General features: G+C 37.9%; 1 protein-coding gene and 1 long non-coding RNA gene across 2 annotated transcripts; one reads left to right on the top strand and one right to left on the bottom strand.

Annotated features, from left to right (window-relative positions):
• Positions 1–359: 359 nt before the first annotated feature.
• LOC133981772 (semaphorin-7A-like) lies at positions 360–18,570 on the top strand. Its single transcript, XM_062420627.1, has 14 exons — positions 360–458; positions 5,571–5,698; positions 5,811–5,864; positions 5,956–6,054; positions 6,199–6,304; positions 6,806–6,922; positions 7,056–7,198; positions 7,388–7,566; positions 8,278–8,380; positions 9,363–9,558; positions 11,513–11,628; positions 11,801–11,946; positions 14,396–14,469; positions 16,485–18,570. The coding sequence occupies exons 1-14, from the start codon at positions 440–442 to the stop codon at positions 16,835–16,837; spliced, it is 1,833 nt and encodes a 610-aa protein (XP_062276611.1). The 5' UTR covers positions 360–439; the 3' UTR covers positions 16,838–18,570.
• A 620-nt stretch (positions 18,571–19,190) lies between these two features.
• LOC133978581 (uncharacterized) lies at positions 19,191–20,729 on the bottom strand. Its single transcript, XR_009925020.1, has 2 exons — positions 20,436–20,729; positions 19,191–20,305 (listed from the first exon to the last, which is right to left on the bottom strand). It is a non-coding gene; the product is annotated as an uncharacterized LOC133978581 (long non-coding RNA).
• Between the last annotated feature and the right edge of the window lie 311 nt (positions 20,730–21,040).

The raw sequence follows: 21,040 nt of genomic DNA, 5'->3' as shown, positions 1-21,040 counted from the left end.
ACCGTTTAATCCAAAGAAAATCAGACGTTTTAGCGCTACCGCTCAACGGGCTGCTGTGCGCGCTCCCGCGGCCAGAAATCAGATTCTGGCAGACGATCACTTTTTGGCACGACACCTGTCCAAATGAGATCAAATTGGGTTTTTTGTGGCCCTTGAATGAAATGAGTTTGATACCCCCGATCCAAACTGTTTATGAGAATCCCTTTACCTAAATCCCATTTACCTAAAATAAAGTTTAGCAGGATGACATGTCCGTGTTTTTGGTTCACATTAGTTAGACACCCCCCCCCCCCCCCCGCCTTTAAACGCTTCTACAGAACAGAAGTCTCTCAGTCAGTTCAGAGACAGACAGAAGATGATCCTCTTATTTCTACCAGCATGTTTGTTATTATCAAGCCTCAACGGTTTGACAGAGGCGAACTTAACGCGTTCACCAAGGATGATATTCACAGAAAAAGGTAAGTTTCGTTTTATTCCTAACATAAATAAAACCTGTTAACATCGCGATAAATGTCGTTTCCACAAGAGAGAGGACAAGAGCATAAACTGTTTTACACATTTGTTACGTTTCATGTTAAAGCTATAGGGACAAAAATCTTGATATACACCATCAGAAAATTGCCGCAGTTTAATTATCAGAAGTGCTTTTCTGGCACTAACAGCTGTGTGTTGAAGCAGCAGCTTCAAGCCCTCCAAGTAGTTGTAGTAAGCTAGTCCTTAACGTTTCTCTTTTAATTGTAATGTTTGTTAACATTGTACAGTTTTAACATCACTGATGCTATTTGCTGATTACATGTTCTCATAACTGTTATAGAAGAATATAAGACTAGAGCCTGTTAAGCCTCGTAAAGCCATTCATTTAAATAGTTACTGTTACCATAAACTCATTAACCAGTAGCTTATCAAAGTCACTATAAAATATTATGGAAATATTAAAACTAACACATGTATGAAAACAAATATTATTAAATTTAAAAAATTAATTAACCTGAATTAAATCAATACAGGCTTTTGTTTTATTCTATTTTTATTTTTAACACAATGTGACAGTAGAAAAACCACAAGTGTAAATAATAATAAATGAATTATGCCTGAATACCATTTAGCTACTACATTTTAAGGTACCTGATTAAGACCTGATCATACTTGAATTTTGGAGCTAATATCAGGGAATTAAAAAAAACTATTGTATCTATAAATATAAAATGCTGCCTATATAACTTCAAAAAAATATCGGCACATATCGAACAACAGATACGCTGATACCGATAAATTGGGGATAGGCCAACACTGGCCGACCGATATATATCGATACCCTACGACAGTACATGACATGTCAATCAATCAATCAATCAATCAATTTTTATTTATACAGCGCCAAATCACAACAAAAGTCATCTAAAGGCACTTTACACATAGAGCAGGTCCAGACCATACTCCTTAATTTAATTTAGAGAGACCCAACATTCCCACATAAGCGAGCACCAGGTGACAGTGGCAAGGAAAAACCCCTTTAATGGGAAGAAGCCATGTGTTTTTCCTAATGATGTGAGTGACCACTGTGTGATAGCAGTAGTGCGAGACACACAGAAAAATGTAATATGAAGTTGTTTAATGATTTTTGCATGATTTGTATCATTTTAATTGGGATAGAATTGCCCTTTCTGATGAAGTTGAACTGGCTTGGAATTATTTTCATAAAAAAACTTAATTTGTCTTGTAAATAAACATGCCCCTTTCCACAAATTTAGAATTAAAGGGCGCGATAATCCTTGGTTTGCAACCGACCTGTACTACAGATGTACTATGTGTAGATGTACTACATGAACGTAATACTGCTTGGGGCAAGTCTAGAGTAGAGGTTGATTGGCTTAATTTTAGACAACTGAGAAATAAATGTACCTTTCTCCTTCTAAAGGCAAAAGCAGAATTTTACTTATCCATGACTATGGAAAGCCTCAAAAACCCAAAGAAATTCTGGAAGACCATCAAATTATTGTCTGCTAGCTGTAACTCAATTAATCTTCCTACCAGTACTTGTTGATGGTCTCAGGGTAACTGACAGGACAGCAATGTTAAATTATTTTAATAATCATTTTATTTCCTCTGGTTTCTTGTTTAAGTGTGAAAACGCGATTAGAATCTCACCCATTACTGATAGGACCATTGATAATACTCAGGTTTTTAACTTCAATCCCTTTACCACAATGGAGGTTTAAAAGGGCTCTAAAAGAGCTAAATACTAGAAAACCAGCTGGACCAGATTACTTGGAGCCTCACTTTTTAAAATTGGCATCTGTAATTATAGCTGGACCACTGTGTCACATTTTTAATCTAACTTTGTCAACAAATGAAAGTCCCAAGGATTTGAAATCTGCCTTTGTTATCCCCCTCCTGAAAGGGGGTGACCCAACTGTTTTAAATAACTATAGACCTATCTCTAAACTCTCTGTTTTGGCAAAAGTGCTGGAATCTCTTGTCAGTGAACAAGTAAAACAATGTATAGCGACCAACTCTATTCTGTCACCATTTCAGTCAGGTTTCCGCAAAAATCATAGTACTACTACTGCTGCTTTGAAGGTCATAAATGATATAACAGAAGCTCTTGATGACAAGCAGTTCCGTCTTTCTATGTTTATAGATTTTTCTAAAGCATTTGATACAGTTGATCACTTGACTTTAATTGATCATCTTACGGCTATTGGTTTTTCTAAACAAGCAGTTGGGTGGTTTGACAATTATCTCACAGGCAGAACCCAAGCTGTTCAGTTAGAGGGTTCTGCCACAGATTTATCACAAGTACAAAAGGGGGTCCCACAAGGTTCAATTCTCGGTCCATTATTGTTTACTATATATATATATAAATAACCTTGGACACGACATTCTAAACTCAACTTTTCATATCTATGCTGATGACACTGTTATCTACTGCTCTGCACCTACTCCTGCAAAGGCTTTTGAATATCTTCAGGATAGTTTTGACAGAATACAGGAACAGCTTTGTCATCTGCAACTTGTTTTAAATGCAGAGAAAACCAAACTTATGTTCTTCACCACTTCAATAACAGCCAGATCAGCACTGTCTGAGAAAGTTTTAACAAGAAATGGTCAACAAATAGAGTTGGTATCTACTTTTAAATATCTAGGATTTTTAATTGATGACCACTTGTCTTTTAAGGAGCACTTTCAGTGTGTTGTTAAAAAGCTGAAGCTCTTATTAGGATTTTATTTTAGAAACAAGTCTTGCTTCTCTTTTTATGTAAAACAGAACCTTTTTACGTGTTATTGACTATGGAGATCTGCTGTATATGAATGCATCTGCTAATTGTCTTTGCATGTTGGATAGTGTGTATCATGGGGCAGTGAGATTTATAACAAACTGTGGTTCTCTCACTCATCACTGTTTTCTCTACACTAAAGTAAACTGGTAATCGTTGCATGCTCGTCGCCTCAGTCATTGGTATATGTTAATCTATAAAGACATTCTGGGTCAAATTCCTTCCTACGTATCTTCACTTTTAATTTGGAAACATGGAGGTCAAAATCTCCGCTCAGTGGACATTTTGAAACTGTTTTTTCCCAAAGTAAGAACAGAATTAGGAAAGAAAGCATTTAGGTTTTCGGCACCAGTTGGTTGGAACAATCTTCAAGTTGAACTTCGTCTTCAAAACCTGATACCCTTGATTGTTTTTAAGGATCTTGTGAAGGCTCTGTAGTCCAGGCTCTATGTATGCAAGTGTTTTATATAAGTGGTCTTTATTTGACTAATTATTTGTTGTCCAATTTTTATTAGTTTTTGTATTGTAACTGTGTTTGCTACTGTCTTGGCCAGGACAAACCTGGTTAAGTAAATGCTAAATAAAAAGCAGAACTGGGCTCTGCTGTGAATAAGGTCTAACCAATTCATCACACTTGTCCAAACTATAAGCATGTCAGTCACACATTTTGAAGAAGTTTGCAATGTGGTTTTTGCTAGCATGATGTGCATGCGTCCATGATGCATGATGTCCCACGTCAACCTTCATGTTTACGTGTTTATTTTTGCTGATTATGCAACTTGAATCACGTCTTGTATTTAAACGTGTATTACTGTCCAAACCTATGTGCTTCTGAGCATGTTTTCATTTTCGATGTTGTGTGTGGGCCTGTCTGTTGATACAAAATGTGAACCAGTATTTCTCTGAGGCTTTGGGTATCAGCAACAAAAAAAAAAAGTCCATTAGTCGATGATTCTATCATGTGAAAAACAATGCCACATTTTTCCTCTCTCACTACAATCAGCTTTGCCAAGGTGCCAAAGAGTTTGGAAGGTATTCTTCTTATCATCAGGCATGACACGACACAAACAAGGCGCATTCTTCATGCAGTTGTCAGATTAAAAGCTTTTGTAGCTATGACACAAGACAGCTCATTTTAAACAAGATAAAGGTGTAAAGAGTCATCTCATCTCAAGGCACTTTTCACAAAGAGCAGGTCTAGACTGTACTCTTTAATCTAATTTAAAGAGACCCAACATTCCCCTATGACAGCGGCAAGGCAAAATCCTCCTCTTTTTTTAATGGGAAGAAACCTCAAGCAGAAGCGGATTGTAGTTGGGCGACTATCTGCCTTGACCAGTTGGGGTTGAGAGAGAGAGAGAGAAAGAGGAGAGGGCGAAGAGGGATAGAGGAGAGAGAGGCACAGTAACAAACAACATTGAAAACAATAGGAGCGTAATATATGTGGTGACAGCAACTGTCCGCAAGGCCCTGCCTATCAGGACTCAGACGTCATGGGATCAGGATGTTGATGGCCCCGGGTTTTTGCATCCAGCTGTGAGGCGAGAGAGCACAAAGAACTCCAGGGAAGAGGTTTCAGTTAGTGCATTAATAGTAAATGAATGTAAATAGATAGAGAGAGGAGCTCAGTGCATCATGGGTTTATAGCAGCATAACTAGGGGCTGGTCCAAGACAAGCCTTTCTGGCCCTTACTATAAGCTTTATCAAAAAAGAAAGTTTGAAGTATCATTAATTCACCCAGCTTTGTTTTATGACTCTAAAACTAATAACATTCCCATTAGGGGTGGGAATTTCTCGGGCATCTCACAATTCGATTAAAATCCGATTCAGAGGGTTACGAATCAATTATAAAACAATTCTAGATGCATCACATCCTCATTTTTCTTTCTTACTGCGAGGCTAATTTTTCGTCAATTGATACAAGAAGTCAGATAAATATGAACTCTGTTTTTTATTTAGAAAGTACTTTAAAAATCTGAATGTCAACATTCAACGAGCATGTTAAACATAGATGTCTTCGCATTAAAATAAGTAGACCAAAGTAAGTCAACAGTATAGACCTAGTAGGGGTGAAGCTCACCTGCCTGTATGAGAGTACAGCAGCAGTTGTAGATCAGCCTTTCTGCTGTACTGTTATCTCTGGGACAGACATCATTGTTTTTTAGTGCTTTATGTAAACTCTGAAATTTGACTGTGGTTGTCAGTAAGTCTCAGTATACTTACACAGTGAACACATTTACAGGAAGATACAAATGTTAACAAAACATGATTTCAATGTTGTTTTACTGTAGAATCAACAATGAAAGGGTTACCATTATTTGGACACGATACACCTGTAAGTATTCTCGTGGAAGGAGACACTGTCACAGCTGTTGGACGAACACACCTGAAGTCATTCAACGTTCAAGACCCTAACAAGGTAAAAAGTATTTCTGAAAAGGTTTAATTACAAAGGTCATCTCAAACAAATATCTTGTGTCAGTTAATGAAATGACAGAAAAGTGACAGCTCTGTGTTATTTCTCTTCACAGGCTCCTGTGGAAAAGAAGGTGTCGTGGGTAGGATGCAGTCCAGCACCAGGAACAGTGAGCACAGATCAGAGCAGTTGGAGTGTTGATTAGATCAGATCATTACTGATAGTTTAATACTTCTTTAATTCTTGTTCTTGTCTTTTAGGATTGCAACTATAAAATCTCTGTGGTGGAAGAGACAGGCAAGACCAACGAAGTGTTTGTGTGTGGAACCAATGGAAGGCAAACGTTGTGCTGTAACATGGTAGGACACTGTGGGGATGTTCTTGATATCTTACTGAGAATTGAGAATTCTCAGTGTTTAAAAGGAAACACTTGTTAAAAACACCAAATAAAAGTGGACATGGAAGTGCAGGACTTTTTTTTGACTTTTTGTGTTTCATTATAGATGCTATCACAGGAGTCAGCCCAGTGCATTCCCTCTGATAATATGAAGAATATTAAAGAAAGCATACAGGATTTCATCATAAAGGAAGGTGAACCATCTGTTCTTGGTGAGGTTTTTTTTTGTACTCACATGATTATTTTTTAAATTTCCTGATTAATTTTTCTTGCTTTCTGATTCACCAGTTTTACATGATCTATTGAGCACTGCTAACCAGCTTCACATTTTACTCAGTTCAACACATCCTACAGTGTCTACTGTGCCATGTCTTATCTTTCTGTCATACTTCATAATGTAAATGACTTCCTCCACTCTGCTATAATTGCAAATAATAAGAGTACATTGGTGCTTCCTGCTTTTACCTACCACTATTAGTCAGCTGCGTGCTTGACTCTTGACTCCAGTTTGTCCAATTGAATTAAATTGATCAAATCCACTACAGCTGCATTATGCATCTCCCACAAGATTTAGTTATCCATAAGCCGTTTTTAACTACCACTGACAGGAAAACTGGTGTCTGTGATATGAAAGGTGAAGTGATACTTGCTGCAAACCAAAAGTACTGTGATGCATCTATGACTCCTTTTTAAAATTGCAATTGTTTGTTCAGTCCTTCCAAAATCTGCAGGAGATGAGGCTCTCTTCATTACACACTCTGGATCTCAAGTCAGTGTTGGCATCCACAAGTTTGGGAAAAATAAAGTTGGACCAGAAACCCATGATAAAGGTATTTAATATGGAGATGGATTGGTTTTCTCTTAAGACCTGAGAAGTTTATTTAGTTAAATGATGTCACCTTAAATGTTCTTTATGTCCCAAGGCTGTAGAGACAACTAATAACTTTGTTTTTCTGTCTCTAGAGCAGTACTATGTGGGTTTGGTACGCAGTGAACGGAAAGACGATGAGTTACAGAACAGAATTTATGCCTTCTATAAGGAGAAAAACACGGACACCAGCTTGGACAGTGAGATGTGGCTGCCCTATGTGACCCAGGTTTGCATGGTATGGCCTGCAAAATCACACTTTCAGATTAAATACCTGTCATGCAACATGTTAACAAGATCATATGAATAAAAAACTGTATAATTTGCTTTTAGTAGCTGCTTGATTATTGCATGAAAATGTATTGCACATTTTGAGGGAGTAGTTGGCTTTTCCAGTGACTCTCCTCTGGCTGTATGTTGTATCTAGGCAGATAATGGTGGGCCCAAGAACAATCTACAGTTCAGCTGGACGTCCCAGATGAATGCCAGGTTCTATTGTGGAGACCCTGAAAACAGACAGTACTTCTCTGAGCTGATAGATGTGGCTACTATACATGCAGACCGGTGGCAGGATACCAGGGTTTATGCACTCTTCAGCAATGAATGGTAGGTCATCCATGTGTTCCAGCAAAGGTGGAAATATTGTATTGTATAATATATTGTAATGTCTTAGTCAAGTAAAATCAGTTTGAGTCAAATTGCTTGTGCTTTTTCCAAAAATATAAACCAATGGCAAAAGTTTTTAGACTTTTCAGTTTCGTGTGAGTCAACCACAATAATGTGATATCAGGTCCAGAATGACTTAGCTGTTATGTCTTCACGTGAAACAGCGTCACATGTTATGTCCAGCTGTAAAACTAAACCTAAATATGTGACCACAAACTAACGTATCATGGGAATTAAGACTAAATACAAGTAGTTGCATACACAGAAGTACAAGAGGAACATGTGAATGAAAAAATGGGCAAACCATTGCAGATGATCTTCTATGTGCTTTGAAGATTATGATGATGAGATGTTTGCTTCTGTTTTTATTTGTCTGAACAGATGATGCTTTCTCTTGGCTTTGTCTTAGTTTTTTTTAGGCAAAGACTTTGGTTCCTGTCTCTAAACTTAGCCATGTCTGTTCAGCCTTTTTCACAGTTTAACTTCTGTTCCTCTCTCTAAACTTAGCCATGTCTGTTCAGCCATTTTCACAGGTTTTTTCTTTTTTTTTGTAGCAGCATGGCTAATCTTTGCTGACCTCCAAGAACTTTATTTGTGTTGTTACTGCAGACGGTTCAGTACAGACTTGCTGACCTCTGTGTCTTTCTGCAGGGGTATGAGTGCTGTTTGTGTCTACACGATACAAGAAATTGACGAAGTCTTCACCAACTCCCCTTTCAAAGGCCCTGACATGCAAAACAGCAGGTCTAGAACGGTATGTGTCCTTCAGATACCTTGAAGTGAAAAATGTTACAACTAATCTTGTCACAAAAGATTTCTGACATAAAAGTTGAACTGCTGTTTCAGTAATACTACGGCCATGATCTCAATATAGTTACAATCATGAATTGACGTTTCAGCACACCTTAAAGATGGCACTGAAGCACCAGAATATTTCTTCAGGAAAAAGGCTCAGTTTTGGCCTCAAAGTCATAATTGCTGTCAATTCCCGATTTTGGCTCCCTCTAGTGGTAGTAAAATGTCCTATCTGTATATTGTAACATATTTTGAGCATTTTATGTTTTATTAGCTAGCCTACATAGAGATTACAAGAAACGAATGGTGAGAGAAATAGGGAACAATAAATGAAGCGACATGAACCACAGGACTGGAGGTGGAAAAAAACACTTTGCTGACTCAATATGAATAGCTGAATACGTAGTTCGCTTTTTGTAAGCTCAGTGATTGCATCACCGTTCAAATGCACTTTAGTTCGTACATTAATTGATGAATGCGTTACAATTACTAACGCTGTCAGGTTCGGTGCTGATTCTGAGTTCAGTTTGTCGCCATTTCAAATTGGCACACTCAGTTCAGTCCATAACTAGGTCTCTACAGTCACTGCTTATAAGGTTAAAAATTCAACATCTGCCTGTTTGCAAAAGAGCAATTTCTTCATGTGACAACTTTTAATGAGGAAGTAATCACTAGTAGAGCTCCACCACTAAAACGTCTGTTATTGTTAGTGACAATGTTTATTCAGTATAGTCAGTTAACCATCCACCACAGATGTTCCAACTCATGTTGACAGTAGGACACTGCATTATTAAAAGATAAACAGGTTTCAATGCAAAAATAATCATTTCCTGTATAAAAAAGGCTAGCCTGTTTCAGCTAATATGGTTCTGAAAAGAATGAATGAAAAAAGAATATGTCCCTCTTTCATTAGTTTACAACCAAAAGTCTTCTTTCTTCAGTGTGTTGAAGATAGCACAAAGATGTCTATAGAAGCCCTGAACTCGATCAAGAAGGCCTCAGAGATGGTGCAGTGGGTCCGGCCTGTGGGAAACTCTGGCCCACTTCTGATTAATCGACACAGCTACACTCACATCCTTGCTGACAGTCCGCAGCAGAAGAGGAACAATCACCACCCGGTCCTGTTTCTGTCTCTAAGTGAGTACAACAGTGACATGAATCAGGGAAGTTGATACTAATAATAATGTACTGTACTGTATATTTGTGCATATTTGAGATTGATTACGCACACTGGTTGAAATCCCTTAACTAGTTTGTTATACTGGGTTAAAGCAGATTAGCACAAGGCTGAATAAGACTGGCTTTATACATGGGCAGTGCATAGGATATACCAAGGAGAGCAAAACACTTGCTCTCCTCTGATTTGGCCCACAGGCTCTCACTTGTTTATTGTTTCTGGGTTGTGAATCATCGTAGGGAGAAGCATTACTGAATAGTAGACAGGAAGTAATGGCCTCAGGGCATGGATCAAGTCACCTCCAAGGCTTGTTTTAGTAGGTGTGTGATGTGACTCCCTCAGACTTCAAACACAAGTTTGATGCCTGAGGTTTGACGCACCAAGTTTCATGGTGTGGATCTTACAACATGATTTAACTTTTAAACTGAACGCCAAGTTGAAGTGTAGTGCTATGTGTTACAAGTTGGCTTGGAATAAACACCAAAACTCCCAGATTTGAATCCCGTCAATGATATTTAGCTTTACTTAGCCTCTTAAAAATATACATAAGGGAAGTCTTTTTTTGAAAAAATGTTTTCTTATGACTGAGCAACTGACTGACCTATGGCCTTTAAACTACGCCTTTGGTTTTGGCTTTTCTTCCCAAAAACAGAAATACATCATCTGCATTTATCGTGTGGGTTTATAGTGTGTTATTTTATCTCATATGACTTACATGCTGTGTGGCTGCACTCTTTGTGGCACTTTGTCCTAGATGATTGCTCTTACTAAAAATGAAGAGAAACACATTTCCAGTCCAGTAAAGTCAAACTGAAATTTGAATTATCTTAATGTTATTTTGTAAGGAAATTTGTACTGTCATAAAGTGTAATGATACTGTGCATAAGTTTTTCAAATTTTCAAAACAGGATGAAATATTTGGACATATTTGCCTTACCCTCGAGCTTCTGGGTGGGTATTTCATAAGACCGCAGTCAACTGTCAACATAGAGTCAGCATTGATAACAAAACACACTGCCAACTTCTGTTATGGGATACTGACTGGAGCGTTGTCATTCTTCCTATGAAGTCCTTCCCATCTGTGAAGATTCTTAGTATGAGTATCAGTCATCAGTTGGCATTACACTTGGACAGTGGATATTTGTTAGCCTAGCTTGAAAGCTTAGAAGTTACTTTTTTCATGTTATTCAACACCTGCTTCTTTGGCTGCTGTTACACATTATCTAGCATTAGCTCCTCTATATTTTCCTTTTGGTATATATATAGCAACTTTAATTTCAGTTCAACTTTAAGATTTGAAAAGCTGGAACGGTTTTGAAAAGTGTAACTAAGTGGAAAACAGAAGTGTAACTTTAAACCAAATAAGCTAAAGTTAGGGTGCTCTATAATTATATGTTAGCCCCACACAGAGTGAACTTTCATCATCATCACCTTCCTTTGACCCCCAGACTCTCACTAGTACATTCCAGTGAATGAGAATGTTTTTTCCAAACTTTTGACTGGTACTGTATATATGACAACAACCTACAGCAAGTGTAGCCTACAGCCTCTAAGTGTGAGTGGAAATGAACCTACTGAACACTGTTATAAAATGCCCAACAACTGGCACAGTCCAAGTAGCTAAAACAATCCTAAGTCAGCACTTCAGCTGTTTTTGTCAGCTTCAAATCATAAATACTGCATCCATGCCCAGGTTGGTCTACATGTTCACATATTAATCTGGTTCTTTCCACTTTGTAGCAGTAACTGGATAAAGGCATTAAGCAGGTTTTGAAGTAGAAGGATTTCTTAAGAATCTTTTTTATCAGAAATGTTGCTTTGCTAGATGAATCAGGAATCAGTAATTGGTGTATTTAGACATGCTTTTGGTATTAAGTCATCCTCCTCCTTTCCCTCTCCTGTGGCTTTTAACAGAGAATGGAGGAGTTCACAAGGTGACGCAGAATAAAAGTCACGCCTTTGTCATCGCTGAAAATCAACCTTTCAACCATAGTGCCCACATCCTCAGCATCACCCTCAACCATCCCTCTGTGAGTAATGTTTTTTCCCCACCCAGACACCATCATGGTAGTTGTGGTTTTTGTGAGATAAATGAAAATAGTGGCACCTCTTAAAATGGTGTAAATTCTTTGGATGCTATATCCAGAACGTTAGTGTTTTAATAAAAGGGTCAATAATGGATGTACTGTGTATTCTTTACAGAGGAAACTGTATGTGAGCTCCGCACGTGAACTGGTCCAACTGAACGTGGCAGACTGTACCCATTATGGAGACACCTGCCAGGAATGTATCTTAGCCAGAGATCCGTACTGCGGCTGGAATGGCGTACGCTGCGTCCTTGCAACACAGTAAGACCACCGATCTCTAGCTGGAAATCTTTAAACTAAATATCCAAATATACGTTCTTCAGTTGCATCATTGTAACACACAACAAAAATGTCTTGTGGAGTTTTCTTGTAAACCGACAAATATAACATTCACTGTTTCTGACCAGCATAATGTGTGTATCTGTGAGGTCTAACTGATGTGTTGAATGCTCATAAAACAACATGTCTCATAAAGGCATTTTTAAAAATCTTTTAAATTGTGCAAGTAGGGATGTTAGGCATAATGTACTCGGACTTGAGGTATTGAACTAGCTCTACTACACTGCTGGCTGCATATCTTTCTCAGTCATTTGGCAAACCAAATGGATAATGGCCCATTAACAAACTAACAACTGTGTTATTACAGATAGGTAATTCAGTTGGTAAATGTGTATTATGTGTATGTGTATCTAATTTCAGGGCTGCGCTCAAGGTACTAAATTTAGCACCGATTTGAACTGATGTGAATAATGTTAAGTACCCAACCCTAGTATGGAAATCATCCTATAAACCAACATGGGTAACCAGATGAAGATATTCTCAGCATTTGACCAATTAACGGTTAAGCATTAGCATCTATGTGTGATGGATTGCAGCGTTCTTCTTCACTGGTATTTTTGGTGTTAAGTGGCTTGGCACTTTACCACCACCAACTGTTGATCAGCTGAACAGCATGAAAGTGGCAGCAGTAAAATGTATCACAACACCCAAGTGCTCACGTGAATGCTTGTGCGTCCTTGTGTGCGTGCACGATACAGTGACGCTGTATTTGACATGATATGTTACTCAGTCCAACTTAACTTGATTTATTTAGCCATCGTTAAGCAGAAAATATGATGATGGTAAATACCGAGCATACAGATGAAGAAAGCAGAAGATGAATATTCTGCAGAAGTAGTTTGAGAGGTTTCTGTTGACATTTTCATGGCTACGTGGCTGATAATTTCCAAATGTGAGTGTCATATGCGCAATCAACCAAAAGTGAAAGATATATAGAGCCTCTTGATTTAAAACAGGAATTTCCTAAAACAACTGATTACAACAGAGCTAGGATTTCCCGAGGGGATTTAATATTGAAGCCAAAATTCAAAAGAAATAAACAGAAGCAGCGTCAGAGAGGATTGTTTGAGTTTCCACTATAAAGATTTGTTTAATGATCATCTGATGTGGCTGTTCGCAGATAAACAGAAGTCACATGACTACAGTCACTTGACTAGTGTGACTAAAGTGTTTGGTTGTTATTGTTGTAAAGTACAGCTAACAGAAAAGATTTTATTTCAACAAATTCTCATTACGACAAGACATGTTCTTTACTACTATGAGAAAAAATGGGATGGATTTCTTTTGTTCGCAGTACGCCAACTTTTATCTCTAAAATTTAAAAAGTGTTTTTATCTCTTGAGAAAATCAAGTAAAATGTACCTAATAAAATATATCTCATCCTGTGCATCCGTTAACTGTTTGGAAAGACAGTCTGATCAATTCTGATTATAAAAAGTTGTTGTCATAATATCGAAAGGAGAACTTGCAGCTGTCACAGAGACACAGTGTGATCACAAGTTGACTAAAAATAAAGATTGATTTCACCGTAAAGGAAGAACCACAAAAGCAGGTGGAGAACTAGATTTCCTAGTGTGTGGGGGTGTGTGTGGTTGTGTGGGGGTGTACGTTACATGAAACGACAACACCTAGTTCTGCATATTTCACAGAGGCGTACATCTGACAATACCCTCTCTCTTTCTGATGTGGTTGCTGACTTTCCTCTGAAGGATATATTTGGTCCAAATGTGGGTCTGATTCATAATTTATTGATTTTGTCTGGAGGAAATGATGGTAGTATTAGTAATGGATACTACTATGTGAAGAATGACTATGAATCATAATAGGAGTGTATTGTTGTTCTGACTAAAAGTTATAGTCAATTTCCACATAATCCATGTATATAGTGCTACTAACTCACCTCATAAGGCTGTAAAAACTATGACTCCATATATTGAAACCATTCAGTTTCATTTAAATTCTTCAGATTTCCTGTTGTTCCCAAAAAGAACACAAATACACGATTTAAAATGATATACTGTCTTCTGATTACAGAGACTTGAGCTTACTTCTACAAACAGTTTTAAAAGTGTGAAGCCTGTGTGTGAAGTGTGAAGAACACTGGTGGGTTTCTGTGTTTAGGGGTCGCGAGCGGAAAGCCAGCCCACAATAGATTTCCTGAACGTTGTGTTAAACTTTCCCTTATCAGTTATGCAACAGAAACACTGTATGTGTGTCGCATTTTAAATGCAGTGCTGTGTGTGTGTGTGTGTGTGTGTGTGCATAAGGGTGGTGAGTATAACTTTCTGTAATAGAAACTCATGTAAAATTCACTATGTGTGTCATGTAACTGTTAGATCTTTGTAACCCAGATTCATTGTTCCTTTCACAGGAACACACTGCAGGATGTGGACAATGGGAGCCATGCTGAATGCCCTTCTCCATCAAAGTTTCAAAGCTTAAAAGGTATGAAGATATTTAAGAGTTTACAACCATGAACATCCCCATCTGTACTGTTAAAGACCTCATGAACTGTACCTGTAATCACATATATAACAGAGAGGTTTGACATGCTGTTTACAGTGTACTGGAAAACAAGAAGTTGCTGTGGTATCAGCTGGTCATAAATAAGAGCACACCTAAAACCTAAATCAACCAGTGGACACATGTTGTGGTCATTAAAGGTTAACAGTATTGAAATATTATTTAAAGCAAGTTTGTGCACAAATGTTACTATCATGCATTGATAACTATTTGTGACAGAATTTCCAGTACATGTCAGCCCCAATTTCTCCACATACTTTACAACTGTTGTAAAACACAATCCTGTCTGAGCAAGAGACTAAACTGAAAAAAAAGGATCTGTGATTTGATCTGACATTCTGAATTAGCAGCAGACCGTCAAACTGGGTGTGGTTCCGCTTTATTTATTGTAAAGGAAGCGGTCGACTGATTTAATTTTTTGTAGTTCCTAGCATTAGTGTATTTACTGCTTGTAAAGGCAGATGTATTCTAAATATGATATAACAACTACTGCAAGCTAATATAATGCAAATTATCTTCAGCAAATCATTGAGTGCTTAAAGCTATATACAGTGGAGTCCAAAACTCTCAAACCACTTTCCAAGAATAGGTAAGTGGTCACTGTATGTAAAAGATGTATATTTGTAACTTGGGACAAATAAACACTGGAATATATTTTATTTCCCTTTAATCAAGTTCTTTCAAGGTCTTGCAGGCTTTGAACCACGTGCATCAGAACAGTGTGTGTTGGGACAGCATTGATAATAGGCAAACATACAGTGCAAATAAAAAATTGTAAAGTCAAATATACATGTAAAACATGCTGGGAACATTACTGAGTGTAGACACAGCTGAACTGGTTTTACTGCCTGATAGCTGAGTGGGCTATGTGAGAGACAGAGAGGTGTATGCTTCACAGAATAATATCATCATCATATTATTTGAACTTTGTGGTTCAGTTATGTTTTTGTTTTTTTATGTCTTCTCCCCTGTTATTACAGTCACGTCATCATACCTTTTTTAAGTAGTCATTACATTTTGCTAAAATACATACTGCCTGTCATTTGGTCTGCATTACTGACTTGATCTCTGATCATCATTTTAACCACATGCTTCACATGAAATGAAACACTTAAAACCACAGTATTTCCAAGAAGTGTCGTATCTTGCTGAGGATGCAATACGATTATGCTTATGTGTCAGTGACATCGTGACCTTTGCTCATGATGTTTGCGCTACGCTCACAGACAATATTGTCCTGCAGGTAAGTTATTATGATAGGTATTAATAAAATGGATCATGTGTCCACTATCTGTTCATAACTACCAACATGCAGTCTGTACTGCTGTGGTTGACTCTCAGTGACCTTATCAGCTGCAGCAGGCAGCTCTAAAAACCAATGGCACGCTACCTGCCCAGCACCACACAATGCACAGACTAATTTAGTAGCTAGCGGGTGAAGACAATGGAGTATTTAGCAGCTATTTATTCCTAATTCACAAAGCATCACATCGCGAAAATAGCTAAAGTAAAAGAATTCACACTGAGACCTTTTGGGTGTGCCATACTCTACAGCAACTTATTTGTATTCCTAAATTAAAATTAGTCTCTTTCAAATCAATTTTAATTAGATCTCACCATTACTTTTCAATTATTTTACTTGCTTGACAAAAGAAAGGCCCTCCTACATCCTGAAACACCTCCTACATACAATACAGGATGTCCTCCTCCATCTATAATACATTGGTCCACTTCAGATGTCACATTTGCCTTATTGCATCAATAAACCTACACCATCTGTTGCATACAGGAAGAGGATCCGGGCACTTGAGTCAGTGCCAAGAAGCTTTACATGCTATGCAGCTGTAATATGAACCTGCATGGCTAAAAAGGTTAAATAAAACAAACAAATTAATTTCACCTTTAACTTTGACCTTGTGTTCTTTTCTCTGTGATAGGATCAGGCAGCAGTGCAGATAGCACTATGGACAGGATTAAGGTCCCCTCTAAGTCCAAGTATTTCCTCCAGTGCCCAGTGACTTCCCACCATGCCCAGTACAACTGGCACCATGATAATGAAAAACCAGTATCCTGCAGCGTGAGGGATCAACAGTGCCTTCTTTTGATCGACAGCATGGGTCCTGAGCAGGTGGGATCTTACAAATGTGAGTCAGAGGAGATGGGCTACAGAAAAGTCCTGGCACAGTACCGACTAGAGATGGGAAGCGGGTCAGGGATCCGCTCATCAAGCCCACTGGTCCTGGTTTGTCTGGTGGTGACACTGATCAAGAGTGTGTCCTGCTGGTCCTGAGTAAATATGATTCCAATGAAAAGAGACAGATGTTAATATTGAATCATCATCAACCAAAATATTTTGTTACACGTTGTTTTATTTTTTCTTAGATTAACTAACAAAACTAAAGCATTCCAAGTGCAGTAACATTTTTGATGAAAATTTCAATTTGACTAACGCTCTGCTTCATTGATGGTGAAAATTCAAATTACAATAATCTATCATACATGATTAGTCATGGAGGCCGCTGTGGAGGTTCAAAGCACATATTCAAATGAATATAAAGCAGAAAATGTGTTTAAAAGTTGAATCCTCTCCCTCTGAGCATGTGCAAATCCTTTCACCTTCCGCTGCACTGTATATGCACCTTACGCCTTCAGATGCGCTTAAACAGCGGAATGGATATTTCAGCAATAATAATTCCACATCTTGTATAATTTAATGTTTGTAACTATGTTTCTTGACGACTTTGTTCCATGTGTTCAATGCAAAAAGTTTCTCAGACTTATTTCTTTTAATGAAAGTTCTTCAAAGTTGAGTGTGAAATATGAGTGGTCAGCAATAGTTAGTCTCCTGTATTATTATTCCTAGGAATGCAGGAAAAGAGGATAAAAGTCTGAACCACGTTACCTGTTGTTAATCTAAGAACCCTCTGGTGTTTTGAAAGTTTTTTCAGTGACAATCTTTCAGTTTATCAGATACTTAGCTGGAATGTAATGATACTATGTGTTGGCAAAGATGGTAGCATTACTGTTGAGTTGCTTAATATGCTGAAACTAGATTCTTACAGAAAGATGCAATGTGATTCTTGTAACAAGCCCTGCAAGTGTTGCACCTACTTCCCTTAATGTGATGCATCATAAGCAAAGTGTTTGTATTAGTGTGCACTTAGCTGCAACTTCCTTTGTTGTTGTACTACCTCATTTTTGTTGGTTGCACTCTGAGCCATTTAGTCAAGACTGTTAGTAATGTTCAAGATCTCAACATCAGATTTTGAAATGTTGAAAATGCAAAGTTGATATGTGGTGATATGAGTCACATGTTAGCACTTGTTGCTTTCATTCAGAGCTTAAGCACTTTATTTTGGGAATATTTTATGTGATTGTGTGATGTTTGTAACTTGTACAGATTTGAACTCCTAGAATGTCATATCAGTGCAACAGAAGCAGCAATACTTTTTTAAATTTCAAACATTCTCCTTCTGTGTCAAAACCTGGTGCCTACATTACCCACAATGCAAACAAATTCCACAGACGTCTGGTAACGTCACTTCTTTGTAATGCCACACCTTTGTCAGTAATCATCAGCTGTAACCCACGCAACCTTCAGTGACACCTGAGGACACTTATCAGATTTCATTCATAAGAACGTGTTGTACCACTTCCCAGAAACGTCATTTGTAAAAATGTTGCAGTTTCTTTAACACTTTGACTCACTGGTCAACGTAAGGTTGAAGAGATAAATGTGGCAAAAATCCAAATCAATTGCTCAAATTTTATTGTATATTATGTAAACAGGATGTCACACCCACACCCAGTAATGCTAATGATACCTGGCACAGGGCAGACACTTGGTTTTGGTTGTTGTATGTTGTTTAACCTCCACTTTTGATTTGTACACTGTGCATTGCTATATATATTTTTGTAAGTTAAGAAAATAATTTTAAACCATGTTTCTGTATGTATATGCATTCTTTTCTCTCTCTATGTATATGTGTGTATATATACAAATGTTTTTAAATTAAAAGTTTACTGTCACTTTTCTCTCATAGTTCAGTTTCTCAAACCTGACAACTGAGAAACAATAGTAACACACTACATGCATCACTTCCTGTTTCATAGAATTTATACTGTTTAGCGTCCTCACACATTGATATGATAATAATGATGTGTGAAAAACCACATCTGTCCCCCATCTGGGAAATGGGTTGGCACACAGCCGCACGGTGACAAACATGTGACATTTACTCAAGCAACATTGCTATGAAGTGACTGGAGGGAAAGCTCTCATTTGAAGTCTTCTTGGTTAATTGACCACATTTACATACTGGCACTCCCCAAAACCAGAGTGACTCAGAAAAATGTCTGAGTTGATGCACATGTGGAAGAATCAAAGTGACAAAGTGGTATTTCTTGTTTAGGAACTTGCTTAACTGATGTCACAGAAAATGTGGATGTGAAAAGTGAACTTGCGTTACCTTACTGCAAGAGAACTTTTAAAGGATGTGAAAAATACTTTTGTGGGATTGTCACCAAGCTGATAATCTTCATGCTGCAGTGAGGATGTGATAAACATAAAAGGGTGTGTCGTATGTTGCTCTCTGAAACAGATGACATTTAAAAAGGAGAAGAAAAAACAAACACACATGGAATAAGATATAAAGTAAAACTTTATCATGACATACAAGTTTAAAGCCCTGAGAACCATATCTTTATATTACTAATATGAACAAAACTGAATGTGTGAAAACCACTTTGGAAAAGTGCTCCTCTTAAATACAATCAGCACAAACCAGTTTTTACAAGCATTCATGTGTTTTGTCCTATTTTTTTTTGTTTGCTTTAATCAAAGAGAAAACTATAATATAAGTAATATCATTATTATCATGTCCATACTAATAATAATAATAACAGTACAAAAATATGCACAAACCCCACAGTTCAATTAATATACGGAGCATTGTACAAGCCAAAAACAACAACATAAAATTGATAAATGAGGTATTCGATAACCACTTGCATATGCGCCTGTTTTTACACAGATCAGGTTAGTTTTTTTTAAACAAACAATTTAAAACTGAATTAACTCCAAAATCATCTGAGAGACAAAAGCTTCTGCAGACTTCCAACTTCACAGCTTCCTGAGTGACGAGACCTTGCCTGCAGTTACTAATGACGAAAATCCAAAAATGCAACACCAAAAACCAAAGTCAGTCTTAAGTAGCATTCAGCCAAGTGACCACAGCTTCTGTCAGTACTCGTCCCTCAATGTAGCTTCGACATCGAACTCAACAGTGACTGCGGCCCACTGCCCTGAGGTATTATGGTATGACGAGGTAGGGGGGGGTCTCTAATAGACACGCACACACATACAACACTTCATTTATACTCAACCACACAGCAAGTCAGGTCTCAGGAGTTTGGAAGTTCATGAAACCACCAGAAGGTTGTGAGTTTGAAGCCCGGAGATCAGAGAGAAGCAGTGAGTGACCAACCCTCAACACTTCTCACTCCACTGAAACTGTATGAATGTAAAGGAGGTCATTGACGGAACATTTACCCTTTGATAAATGTTAAAAATAAACAAACAACAAAAAGTTATTAACACTCATTAAGTCTGAGATGTCAAATGTATGTGTATGGGCTGCAATACAGGCTTATTCTTACTGTGATGTAATAGATCTGGCGCCATCTGCAGTTTGCTTAATGGTATTACTGTGTTTCTGTGTTTAGGTGCACTAAACTGCACCCATGTACTGTATATATACTGAACTTGCTTTCACACACACACACACACACACACACACACACACACACACACACACACACACACACACACACACACACACACACACACACACACACACACACACACACACACACACACACACACACACACACACACACACACACACACACACACACACACACACACACACACACACACACACACACACACACGTACGTACAAAGGCAGTGAAGCTACACTATCAAACAGTCATTGCTTAGACTAAGCAGATGAAACAGAAAGCTTGGACTTGAAAATAAGAAAATGTTTTAGTAACACAGCCTAAATGATCAAGCTTAATAGTTACTAAAAAAAGGTCCACCAGGAGAAAAAAAAAGTCAGAACAAATAAATAGCAAAACTCTGTTGTTAACACAATAACTGGTGTCTTAACATTTGATTGGATTGTCCCCCCCCCCCCCCCTCCCAAAAAAAAGAAAAAAGAAAAAGAAAAAAAAGTGATTACTCTCCAAAGGATTAAGCTTGAAGAAAAAGAGACATTTTCCCAGCCAGTTGTGTAATGAAACCAGCACTGGCCGGATCTCACCAGCAACTACTTTAAGGCGGCATCTACAATTCTCACGTTTATAAAATACAGTTATGTGTCATACAGGGTTCTGAAAGGTACGCCAAAGGACTGACGGAACCACCCTCAAAGTCCTCCAACCCTTCAGCTGTGATCTGCACTGCAAAACGTCTGCAACACCTGACACGT

This window comes from Scomber scombrus, chromosome 1 (genome assembly GCF_963691925.1).
Source record: "Scomber scombrus chromosome 1, fScoSco1.1, whole genome shotgun sequence".
NCBI lineage: Eukaryota > Metazoa > Chordata > Actinopteri > Scombriformes > Scombridae > Scomber > Scomber scombrus.
This window is presented reverse-complemented; position numbering and strand designations above follow the sequence as displayed.

Bases quoted from the DNA above. Each gene is read 5' to 3' on its own strand.
- LOC133981772 (XM_062420627.1), top strand. The intron at 5,699-5,810 runs GTAAAAAGTATT...TTCTCTTCACAG, and splicing joins ACGTTCAAGACCCTAACAAG to GCTCCTGTGGAAAAGAAGGT. The intron at 11,947-14,395 runs GTAAGACCACCG...TTCCTTTCACAG, and splicing joins CGCTGCGTCCTTGCAACACA to GAACACACTGCAGGATGTGG.